The following is an 11,492-nucleotide window of genomic DNA, read 5'->3' as shown; positions in this document are numbered from 1 at the left end:
CTCAGGACAAGTGGGGAGTATGACTGTGAGAGAGCAGTTTTTGTTGTTGTTGCCATTGTTACAATCACTTGATTGTTGTTGAGTCAAGTACACACCAGTTCCTGTTTAGTATCCAATTTAGTGTGATAACTTGAAGTTCAATCAAGGAGCATTTTAGGAAAAGTTATGCTTCTGTCACATTGATTTCATGTTCTAAACTCACAAAGCAGCCTATTACAGCTGAGAATTGAGGTCTTTGGGTAAAGTTGTGTGTAGATGAAATGATCAAGTAAACTCTATTCTTTATGGCAGGTAGCCTAGTGGTTAGAGCATTGGGTCAGTAACCGAAAGGTTGCTAGATTGAATCCCTGAGCTGACAAGGTAAAAATCTGTTGTTCTGCCCCTGAACAAGGCAGTTAACCCACTGTTCCTAGGCCGTCATTGTAAATAAGAATTTGTTCTTAACTGACTTGCCTAGTTAAATAAAGGTTAAATAAAAATAAACATTTGTATTTCTATCTGCAACACAGGCCTACATTTACAACCTCCACACCCAGTGTCTCTCCAGGACCAGTTCAGAGACCCCTGCCCAATAACACACAACTGCAAAAAACACTTAGCTAGGACCTAAAGTACATTTTTATGACTCCAGAAAAGTCAGACATTGTACTCAAATCCGTTTTTTTTCAGATTGGGTAGGGCACAAGAGAAAATAGTTTAGAATGTGCCACAGTGCAAGAAAACATTTAGTGAACCACTGATTTAGGGTAAAATATGTATTTAATGAAAAGTCAAAACATGACATACACCTTTACAAAGTTGGAGGAGGGTAGTTGGTAGATGGACATTTCAAAATGTATTTTCTAAAATCACAGGTGAAAACTAATTACATTGGGGGTAAGGGTCACAAAGCAGGATGATACAATTCAGCCCTTTAACTCTCCTATATACCCTGAAACAAATACAGTAGTTTTAAATCACAGGCATCAAATTGCTTACCCCTTTCTTACACCTAATAACCATCCTTGTGTTGTGATCTTGAAAATCCCAAACCGTTCTGGGTTGTGTGGAACAGGTGAATTGCCCAACATCATATCAACACAATTCCATATCACGAAGTTCAGACAGACTGAGCATTTTGATTAGCCAAAGCGTCGCCAGCCTTTCTCTCATTCACTGTTGTTGCTGTCATCACTGTCGGAATAGGCCCCCAGGAGGCTGAGCGACGACGACCCATTCTGTGCTGTGATTGGCTTAGTAGCCTCCATCGGTACGATAGCAGCTGCCTTTGAAACTGCAAAGCAGGAAGTACCGAGGTAAGAATGACAGAAATAGCAGTAAAAGTATCTTCAGCCATACAACACGTAGAGCAGAGTGACTTCCTGCGGTGCTAACAGACAAAATACTGCTACAATTGTCTCTTCTCAGGCTGCACTGTCCATTGAGGCATTGGTAAGAGCCAATAATGACAGCGTTGACAGTAATGAATCCTGTTGTTATTGACTGCTGTAAAAGGCGTCCGCATGCTTTACAGCTGGAAGAATTCTTGCATATATTATGGCTATGTTTTGGTCTGTTTTCAGTGAGGGTTGCCCCCAGGAAAGAATAGTGTGCGCCCGAACAGCTGAAGTTCAGAGCCCAAGTCTACGCCCCTTCGTCAGTGATTGGTCAACAGTAGAGATTCTTCAATAAAGTCTTTGTTGTTATTCAACGAGTCGTCTCGTTTATTAATGCAAATGTTTTCATTGAGAAATACTGCACCAAACATCTTAGTTAGATGTAAAATTGCGCGACTAAGATCTCCTCGTCAAAATTACTTCGGTCGCCAGCTGTACAGTGTTTCCTCTGACACATTGGTGCGGCTGGATTCCGGGTTAAGCGAGCAGTGTGTCAAGAAGCAGTGAGGCTTGGTGGGGCCGTGTTTCGGAGGACGCATGACTCTCGACCTTTGCCTCTTCCGAGTCCATACGGAGTTGCAGTGATGGGACAAGACTAACTCCCAATTGGATTCATCACGAAATTGGGGAGAAAAAGTACAACAAAATAAAAAATGTATGCCAGATTTCTTGAGTTCTATTTTGAGGAAGTGTACACTGGCTACAATGTCTCAAAATGCACAAAGTACTATTACTGCTTTTTTCTCATTTTTCAAGCGAAGGTCTTTTAAAGGAGTATGTATGCAAGCACACTAGTTCGGCTAAGCGCCTCCCAAACTGAAGCATGCTGACGCCTTAAGCAGGAAATCACCTCGGTGTATACGAAGTCATTTCGATATTGCAGTTTCTGCCATAAAGCTTCTGTTAAAGCCTCCATAGCTCACCTGTCTGTGTGTTAGAGCCTGCAGGAGTTACTGTGGTATCAGGTTTAGGGACAGAGGTCGCTGGTTTCTTTCTCACCACCAGTGATCCCAGTGCCCCTCCACCTCCCAGCCCCCCCACACTTCTCTCCCAGCTCTCCACCTTGGCCTTCTTCACCCCCCCCACTGACAGGCCCTGCAGAATGACCAACACACATGAGCAATCGATGAGGCAATGTGGGTTGAACGATGGGATTGGTGATGCTGTGTTTGCGTTTGAGTATTTTGTGTTGTGGTTACCTGTGGGTGTCAGTTAGGTATCTTGCTGGTGTGGTAGGGTCAGGTAGAGGTTTGGCTGGTCTTTGCGTGGTTTCTTTGGCCTGGACTGCTGCTTTCTTCGCTTTGCTTGGTTGAGTGCAGGAGTCGGGGTATCTCCTTAAAACCCTCCTTCACTAGAGCTCTCTGCTCCATTCTCCCTGCTAATCCACATACTTATGATCCATGTGCTATTTGTTGCTTGACTTTGGTCACTTTACGCAGAGAATGAAGTAACTGTGTTTTAACAGATGGTCCTCTTGCTTCTGCGCATCATACCCTCTGTCTGTAACTCACCGTAGTCTCCCTCTCGTCGTTCTCCTATCTCTCGTACTGCGTACCGTAGTACTCCCGTCTCGTTCCTCCTCCCCGTACTCTTCATGCTCACCGTCGTTTCCCTCTGTCTTGTACTCGACCGTGTTCTCGCACTCGGTCCTCCTCCTTCTCTGTAACGTCAGCCGGTTGGTCTCCCTCTCGTCCTCCTCCTTCTCCCTTTCTTTCCGACCGCCCGAGACCCCTCTCTGTCGGTCTGTACTCACCGTGTGCTGCCTCTGTTCATTCTCTCTGTCTGTTAGCTCCCGTTTGTCTCCCTCTCGTCCTCCTTCCGTTGTCCTGCTTCTTTGGTCTCATCTGCTTCCAGCTTTTTGTATTTTGCCAGCATTGTCCTTCAAAGGTGCCAGCCGAGCCTGCCTCTGGTTTCCAACTTCCTTCGAGCGTCCTGAAGGGTTCTCCGACTCCATCTCCATCTTAGAGTTTCCCGCGTTACGGTTCTCCAACACCTAGGAACGGATAACCATCATCAGCACGCTGCTTCAACACACCATCGGTGTCGGAGTGTCGTCCGAGAAACCCGGGTAGAGAACCTATCATTCAGTTCTGTGTCAGGTTTCCAGCACTGTTCTAGGGAGGTCTACTTCATAGGGTTGGTTCAACTCTTCCTCCTCTTCTGTCCTTAGTTGCGTCTTCTCTTCCTCCTCTAGATATGTATTCTCGCGGAATTCCTGTGTGGCTGCGTGTTCCGATGGTCATATTGTGCTGTGTCTCCTGGATCAGGGGTGGCGAGCAGTACGGAACACTATGCGGTAGATGGTACACTGACACTGTTATCTAAGACAGTGCAGTTAATGTGGTTTATGACTCAGTTCTTACAAGAGTGCCAGCGCGGCAGAGGAACAGGTATGTTGATATCTTATAAGGTGATCTGGCGCCAGTCCATCGTTGTACAGACTGATGTGAAACGGGAAAGATGGGCATTCCCATGTAGACTCATGTTTCATGGGCAACAGTTCTCCTCCGGCGTTGAACTTCATTCTCCCTGTAACTGTGACTGCCCCCACAATCCTTACATGCTGGCGAAGCACAAACATTCGCTAGGGTGGTTACAGGGTCAATGATTTGCACATCCACACCGCACGCAGGGACAAGGGTCAGAGCAACACACACGGCAGCAGACAGGTGTGAGAGCGAACACACGCGCACGCGGGACATGGGTCAGAGGCAGCACAGCACGACGTACTGGCGAACAGGTCAGAGCACACACACGCACGCAGACTGGGGCAGAGGACCGCGCACGCATCGGACAGGTCAGAGCAACACACAACGCACGGACAGTACGAGGCCCAGCCAACTACAGTTTCGACGGAGCCCAGCACCGACAACACGGGACATTTCAGGAACAGAGCACACACACGCACGCAGGGACAGGGTCAGAGCACACACACGCACGCAGGGACAGGGTCAGAGCACACACACGCACGCAGGGACAGGGTCATAGCACACACACGCAGGGACAGAGCACACACACGCAGGGACAGAGCACACACACGCATTCATGCACTCACACCTCATGGTACCTGTTTCTGGGCAGGGTTGTAGAGTGTTGACATACCTCATGTTGAAGGGAGCCATCAGCCGGACCACATACTGCCTGTCTTTAGGGAGCTTGAGTTTGGGTATTTTAGCCGGGTCGAAATCTGGCGGGTAGTATTTCTACAGGAGAACGAACACAGTCAGCAGTGTAATTTAACTACGAAATATCTGATTCACATTGCCTTTATCAGTCAGTAACTACAACAACGAGAGGAAAACATACAAGAATTAGACAAACCCAATTCACATAAAGAGATGACAACATTCAACGTTTACAGCAAGAGCCTGCTCTAATCAGTATATCCTCATAAGGAACGATAGACAGGAAACATAGCTAGTTAGTTAGCTACAATGAGTACGGCTACTAGCTACATAGCTAGCTAAGCGTATTGAGCTAGCTACTACTATTGTGTACTATTGTGCTACTACTGTGTAACATTGAAGCAAAGTGTTTGCTTCAATGGCCTAGCCTGATTAGCAACACGCAGCTTGCTAGCAAACATTGCATTCGCTAAACAACTGCCCGTTTTCAGCGAATTGAGAATAAATCAAGACATAGTAAATAAGAATTGTACTTACGTTTAAAACTTTTCTTTCTGACATTCTTAATTGGAAATCAAACCTAACTTTAGCGACGAAATGGAAGGATAAACTGTGATAATGTTAGCTAAAGAGATCGCTAGCTTGCTGTAATGCGATGTTTGAGAAAAGCAGAAAATCCTTTCCGCTTCCGGGGTAGGTCCAGCCTTCATAATAAAAGTCGCTCATGTAGAAAAACACGCATTTAATATTACTCAATCTATAAATATTGTTTTATGATTTATATTTTAATTTAAAACAATTATTTTGTCCATGAACGTGGGGTTGAGTCCCTACTACGTTATCTAAGGAATAGAGTGTCAACATGGATCTGCATCACAGCAATATTATAAATTATGGATTACATTTGCCATCATAAGAGACAGGATTTCAGAATGACATCCATTAATAAGAAAAACGTAATAAAATATTTTTGTGAACTGAGGGAACAGGAATAGAACCTGAGTTGCTGGCGTGAAAGGCAATCACGCTACTGCCCTTTTCCAACATGGTTAACCTACTTGGTGGGAATTGTAAGGTGGCTCATTAGCGAGGATTGCGACAACATAAATGTTGTTTATAGCGTGAATAAAAACAGACCTGAAGATCTTTTAAATGGCTCATTGTGATAAGGCTTTTATTTCATACAGGATACCTGAAAGCTAATGAGCAACTGAAACATTTTCCAGAGTGTTTTTTTTACAGCAATACAATTCATTTCCTGTATTTAACATCATATGTTTGGTAAATTTTGTTTACAGTTTTTTATTTAAACTTTAAGTAGGCAAGTCAGTTATGAACAAATTATTATTTACAATGACAGCCTACACTGGCCAAACCCAGGACTCCCAATCACGGCCAGTTGTGATACAGCCTGGAATCGAACCAAATAAATACAATTGACCAAGCATATGATGTTAAATACAGAAAATTAATTGTATTGCTGTAAAAAAAACACTCAAGCATGAGATGCAGGGCCTTAGACCACTGCGCCACTCGGGAGCCCGAAAGAGCACACTGTGATTCAAGAATTATCCACAGACCATGCATCCATATGATTTCACCCGTGTGTGCAATACTGTACGGTCAGTCAAATGATCCTTACAGTTAAAACATTTTCTCTACTTGCTGAGACAACCTTTAATATGTCTTCCCAGAGCTGCTGTCTGTCTGAAGCATTTGCCACAGTCATTACAGCAAAATTATTTCTCCCCTTTGTGTATCATGGTATGCATTATCAAGCCTGTCCTATAAGGAAAACATTTGTCAGTCTCTGAACTGATATGATTTCTCCCCTGTGTGAGATCTCATGTGCACGGTCAAATTTCCCATCTTGTTGAATCACTTGCCACATTCTTTACAACTGTCAGATTTCTCCCGTGTGAGATATTGTATGGAGGGTCAAGTTTTCCTTACGGTTGAAACATTGGCCACAGTCTTTACAGTGATAAGGATGTTCTCCTGAGTGTAGCTTTGTATGTCTGATTAAGTAAACCTTTGTGCTGAAACATTTGCCACAGTCTTTAAACCGATACATTTTCGCTGCATGTAATTTCTTATGTCTAGTAAATTTTGCCTTCTTGTTGAAGCATTTGCCACAGTCTTTACACTGATAAGACTTCTCCTCTCTAGACCCGTGTGTACTTTTTATATGCATGGTCAAGTTTCCTTTGATGCCAAACCATTTGCTACAGTCTTTGCACCAATAAGATTTCTCCCCTGTGTGAGATCTTGCATGGCCAATTTAAGATTCCTTTGTTATTGAAACATTTGCCACAGTCTTCGCAGCGAAACGGTTTTTCCCTTGTGTGTATCCTCATATGATTAGTCAAGCCTATATTATTGTAGAAGCCTCTACCACAGTCTTTACATCGACATGGTTTCTCCCTTGCAGAACAGTCTGGATTTATTGACAGGCTGTGAGTCACTAGTTGGTTCTGGTACTCTGTAGCCCTCTCCTTCAGCTTCTGTTTTGATCTCTTCAGTTGTGATGATAGGTAGAGTGTCCATCTCTCTGTACTCCACAGTTTGGGTTTGGTCAAGATGTGAGGGCTGGGGTGGGTTCACCTGATCCAAGTCACTATTTACACAGGGAGGATAGAATATAGAGTCTTTGGTATCAAACTCCAGCTGTGAAGCCAGACCCCCGTGAATGTGACCTTGCAAGCCGTTCCAGGGAAGCTGTTAGTGAAGTGGGCCCCTCCCCCTTCCTGGTCTGACCGCACCCTCTTCCCCCTGAAGTACCAAGTCAGATACCACTGGGACAACAAGGGTACCCCACATGAGATCACTGTGAGTGCAGACTCTTATTGTGTCTGTGCGACCCTCTCTTTATCTCCTTTTCTCACTCTCTCTTTCCTCCCTCCTCTCTCTCAATCTCTCTTTCCTCTCCCCCCTCTCTTACCCCCCCCCCCCCCCACTGTCTCTATCTCTCTGTCTCCCTTTGTCTCTGTAGTTGGATCCGTTTGAGGACACCAAGAAAGTTCTACCAGGGCTGTCTCCTGAGAGGTCTTATCTAGTTCAGGTGTGTTCCATGGAACTGATGGGGCTGGGACAGAGCAGTGATTGGAGCCTACCTATTACTGTCACTATACCTGCACACTGAACACACACACATACACACTGAGATAACACAGGCATATATGCGCATGTGTACACACACATACACATACACACACACACAGCGATCCCACACATAGATCAACACAGGTCACACCCATAGATCAACCGCATTTGTAAACCACAACTTGGCTTAACAATGATAATAAAAACACTTTATTTGTAAAGCATGTTTCCAACATTGTGCTAAATGTGCTCATTAAAACAACACAGTGGTATTTAACTCAGAAACACACACATTCTCATTCTAATAGTCTGAGTCTATTATACGTGTGTGTGTGTGTTGTGTGTGTGTGTGTGTGTGTGTGTGTGTGTGTGTGTGTGTGTGGTGTGTGTGTGTGTGTGTTGTGTGTGTGTGTGTGTGGTGTGTGGTGGTGTGTTGTGTGTGTGTGTGTGGTGTGTGTGTGTGTGTGTGTGTGCGTGTGTGTGGGTGTGTGTGTGGTGTTAGGTGTATGTGCAGAGAGAGAGAATGTGAGGAGTTGAATGCCGCCCAGCCGTACTCTTGCTACATCCTCGTGACCTCGCCTCTTCACGCCCTACCGAGATCTGGGTGGAAGCACCAATCAGCTCGGCTCAGCCACCTCTGATGTCATCACCCGTGGATATCCTAGACGTGGGTGAGTGTGTGCGTACTCGTGCGAGTGTGTGTGTGTGAGAGAGACAGATAGAGAGACAGAGAGAGAGTAAGTGCCTGAACTTTGACCCTCTGGCTTTAGAGCTTTACATCTTGCCCCAGTTAAAGTTGCCCTGGGGCACATATCCAGGATCAGCTTACCTAACTCAAGACCTAACAGTAACCATTAGTGGAGAATTGTTAAAACTTGACCTAAGAAAAACATCTAGCCATCTTCATCCTACTACTTAGATCCTCAACCCGATTTTGGGGGTGAGGGAGACACACACACACACACACACCACACAACACACACACACACACACACACACACACACACACACACACACCACACAACACACACACACACACACACACACACACACCAACACACACACACCAACACACACACACACACAAATGGGGAGGACGGGCATTTTGTAGAATGGAAGACCAGACACACCCTTCCTTTTGATGAGTCATTTTCCTTTTACTCACGCTGGGTGTCACACGACACACACACACACAACACACACACACACACACACACACACACAACAACACACAACACACCACACACACACACACACACACACACAACCCTGCGATGGGGCAGGGCTAGGAAGTGGGCGATTGACGCTTTACACCACTCGAGTTACTACTCGCTGCTCCCTCATTTCCTCCACACTGAAACTAATAAACACACTAAAATACTGTGCTGTATGACTTACTCTTACGGTCAGATCCAATTAACTCAGAGAAGAAAGAAATAACATTATTTTAGACGGATCTTGCTGTTTTAAAGTAGTTCTGAGTTACGCTACCTCTTCCCCTCCCCGTCCACAGTAACAACGGACCGCCGTCAGGTGTGGAGTGTGGAGTGTGTGGGTGACCTGGAGGACCATCTGAGTGTTCGATGGGAGTCTCCCCCAGCTCTCAAAGACTTCCTGTTCAGGCAAGTACCAGATACGCTACAGGTGGAGGACATCTCAGACTGGAAGGTCATGGATGACGTTGGGAACCAGACATCATGTCGTCTGGCAGGCCTGAGACCGGGTACTGTGTATTTTGTCCAGGTACGGTGTGTGTGTGTGTGTGTGTGTGTGTGTGTGTGTGTGTGGTGTGTGTGTGTGGTGTGTGTGTGTGTGTGTGTGTGTGTGTGTTGTGTTGTTGTGTGTGTGTTGTGTGTGTGTGTGTGTGTGTTGTGTGTGTGTGTGTGTGTGTGTAGTAATCCGGGTGTGTTCTATGCAGGTGCGCTGTAACCAGTAGGGATCTATGGGTCTCGTAGGGCTGGTATCTGGAGTGAATGGAGCCATCCTACTGGCTGCTTCTACACCTCATAGTGGTGAGGACGCACACACACACCACACAACACACACACAAACACACACATAACACAAAACACACACTCTAACCCCCTTTCTCCTCCTACAGAGCGTGTGTATCAGGTTTCGTGTGACTCAAGTCTGGAGACTCCAATTCTATGTTACGTCGAGAGCTGAAGCAGTTTTCGGCTGGGTACGGAATCATGCGTATGGCTGCGGCGCATGTCAATCAAACTCTACGACAATGGAGAGTCTGGATGCAGAAGTCCCACAAAACACGCAACCAGGTAGGTAAGGATCTAAGTAGAACTCACCTGCACTCACGTACAACAACCACACACACAGGCATGTCTTATTGAATCATTTTGTATCATCATGTTTGAATCGTTCAGCTTTCTTGTGCAGGGAAATCCTCATAAGTTTTTTCTCTCTCTCAGGTCCTACAAGGGGATAAGTCATAATACGCATCACCCCTGCCTTTAAACAACCAGCAACAAAGTCAAGACAACATGTGTGTGAAAAATGGTGTCCCTAAATGCCGTGGTTTTGCATACACATTCAGCGACGGAAGAAGGGGGAGATACAATTTTGGGACAGTGTCTCTACAACAGCTGCCCTAGATAGCCTATGCTGTAATTATTTAACAAGACATGGAGGAATAAGACATGGAGGAATAGTGATCTTCTTCCTACTGTGGGAATACTGGCAGCTCTGAAAAGCTAGAGATCCACAGCACCCTCTAGTGGAGCTAAATACTGGAGGAACAGTAGAGAATGGAGGACCATAGTAATGTTTCTAGTCACATCCCAGTCTTAAACCATGACGACCCAATCGGAACTGTCTGTGACCCACTATTTGGGAACCCTGGTCTGCAGGGGAGGGGGGGGGGGCTACCGTTAAAAGACTATAGACTGACATTGTTGTCTGTAACAGTGTGGAGATCTGTCTTAATATAAGTAGGGTCAGGAGTTTTTCCTGATCATATTGGCTCTGCCCAGGAAACTCTCTGACCGTAATGCTAATGTATTTTTCTACAGAATTGTACTATCATATTTAAACTATTATGTTTTGTTATAAGTTATGTTTGGTTACTGATAATGTTATTGACTTAATTATGAATTATAGTTTGGTTTGAAAGAGTTGGAAGTCATTCTATTCACACACACTCGCACACACCCCAGACACATACCCAGACACACAGCTGTGTTCCTCTATGCACTTATAGCTGTCATGTTTATGTTACTGATGTTCACTGGGGGAACAGGAATGATGTTCTCTATATGTAATCTATACATGCTCCATTAACCCAGTTATACATGACTGGTCTTACAACACCAATGATCCTGTGCCCTGTTTTATTCTAAAAGTACTTTTGTAACAGAACATTTTACGAGTCCAATTTTCATGTTCACTACAGTGGCAAGCTTGTGGTGATATAATCGGTAGCAACCCGACTCTGTTTACCCAGCATGTTTAGGGTCAACGCCCGTGTTGTCTGTCTGATTTTGATGACATGGCTGCAGGGTCCGTTACTGCCGCTGCGGTTGCCTGTTAATAATTAACCGTGTTTGTTGGTCAGGGCTCTGCTCACAGTCTTTAGTTACCTCTCTCTGCCTCCAGCACCCTTTATGTAAAGATAACCCTTACAGTAACTTAAAGCTAGACTCAGCAAAGTGACATCATTATGCACTGCGGGTTAGATTTCTGCTTACAGAAACAGCAGCAATGCAAATTAGGGAGAGACAATAGTGGCAGTCTTGGTAATTCTGAATTCTGTTGTTGTTTATGTATGTATGTTATGCGGGAAGTTTCCCCAATATGTGCTATGATATCATATTGCTGAGTCTCTCTTTGAAGGGTCAGACTTGAAATACTCGCTGCAACACAGTGTGTACCA

At 45.0% G+C, this 11,492-nt stretch overlaps 2 protein-coding genes and 2 long non-coding RNA genes across 4 annotated transcripts; 3 read left to right on the top strand and 1 right to left on the bottom strand.

Annotated features, from left to right (window-relative positions):
• Window positions 1–740: 740 nt before the first annotated feature.
• Window positions 741–2,400, bottom strand: LOC112073221 (uncharacterized). Its single transcript, XR_002894485.2, has 2 exons — window positions 2,300–2,400; window positions 741–1,273 (listed from the first exon to the last, which is right to left on the bottom strand). It is a non-coding gene; the product is annotated as an uncharacterized lncRNA (long non-coding RNA).
• Window positions 2,401–6,914: 4,514 nt separating this feature from the next.
• On the top strand, window positions 6,915–7,824 carry LOC112073218 (interleukin-27 subunit beta-like). Its single transcript, XM_070440074.1, has 3 exons — window positions 6,915–6,968; window positions 7,181–7,330; window positions 7,494–7,824. Exons 1-3 carry the CDS (start codon window positions 6,915–6,917, stop codon window positions 7,641–7,643), a joined length of 354 nt encoding a protein of 117 aa, XP_070296175.1. The 3' UTR covers window positions 7,644–7,824.
• A 328-nt stretch (window positions 7,825–8,152) lies between these two features.
• LOC112073217 (cytokine receptor-like factor 1) lies at window positions 8,153–9,629 on the top strand. The gene is made up of 3 exons (XM_070440076.1): window positions 8,153–8,274; window positions 9,117–9,346; window positions 9,522–9,629. The coding sequence occupies exons 1-3, from the start codon at window positions 8,244–8,246 to the stop codon at window positions 9,537–9,539; spliced, it is 279 nt and encodes a 92-aa protein (XP_070296177.1). The 5' UTR covers window positions 8,153–8,243; the 3' UTR covers window positions 9,540–9,629.
• Window positions 9,630–9,818: 189 nt separating this feature from the next.
• LOC139022501 (uncharacterized) lies at window positions 9,819–10,269 on the top strand. The gene is made up of 2 exons (XR_011476491.1): window positions 9,819–9,882; window positions 10,033–10,269. It is a non-coding gene; the product is annotated as an uncharacterized lncRNA (long non-coding RNA).
• Window positions 10,270–11,492: the final 1,223 nt, after the last annotated feature.

This window comes from Salvelinus sp. IW2-2015, unplaced genomic scaffold, assembly GCF_002910315.2.
Source record: "Salvelinus sp. IW2-2015 unplaced genomic scaffold, ASM291031v2 Un_scaffold2190, whole genome shotgun sequence".
NCBI lineage: Eukaryota > Metazoa > Chordata > Actinopteri > Salmoniformes > Salmonidae > Salvelinus > Salvelinus sp. IW2-2015.
This window is presented reverse-complemented; position numbering and strand designations above follow the sequence as displayed.

Excerpts from the sequence above, each read along its gene's own strand:
- LOC112073217 (XM_070440076.1), top strand. The coding sequence starts at position 8,244 with ATGTCATCACCCGTGGATATCCTAGACGTGG. Across the intron at positions 8,275-9,116 it reads CGTGGATATCCTAGACGTGG|TAACAACGGACCGCCGTCAG; the intron begins GTGAGTGTGTGC and ends CCCCGTCCACAG.
- LOC112073218 (XM_070440074.1), top strand. The coding sequence starts at position 6,915 with ATGGTTTCTCCCTTGCAGAACAGTCTGGATTTATTGACAGGCTGTGAG. Across the intron at positions 6,969-7,180 it reads TGACAGGCTGTGAGTCACTA|ACCCCCGTGAATGTGACCTT; the intron begins GTTGGTTCTGGT and ends CTGTGAAGCCAG. Across the intron at positions 7,331-7,493 it reads GTACCCCACATGAGATCACT|TTGGATCCGTTTGAGGACAC; the intron begins GTGAGTGCAGAC and ends TTGTCTCTGTAG.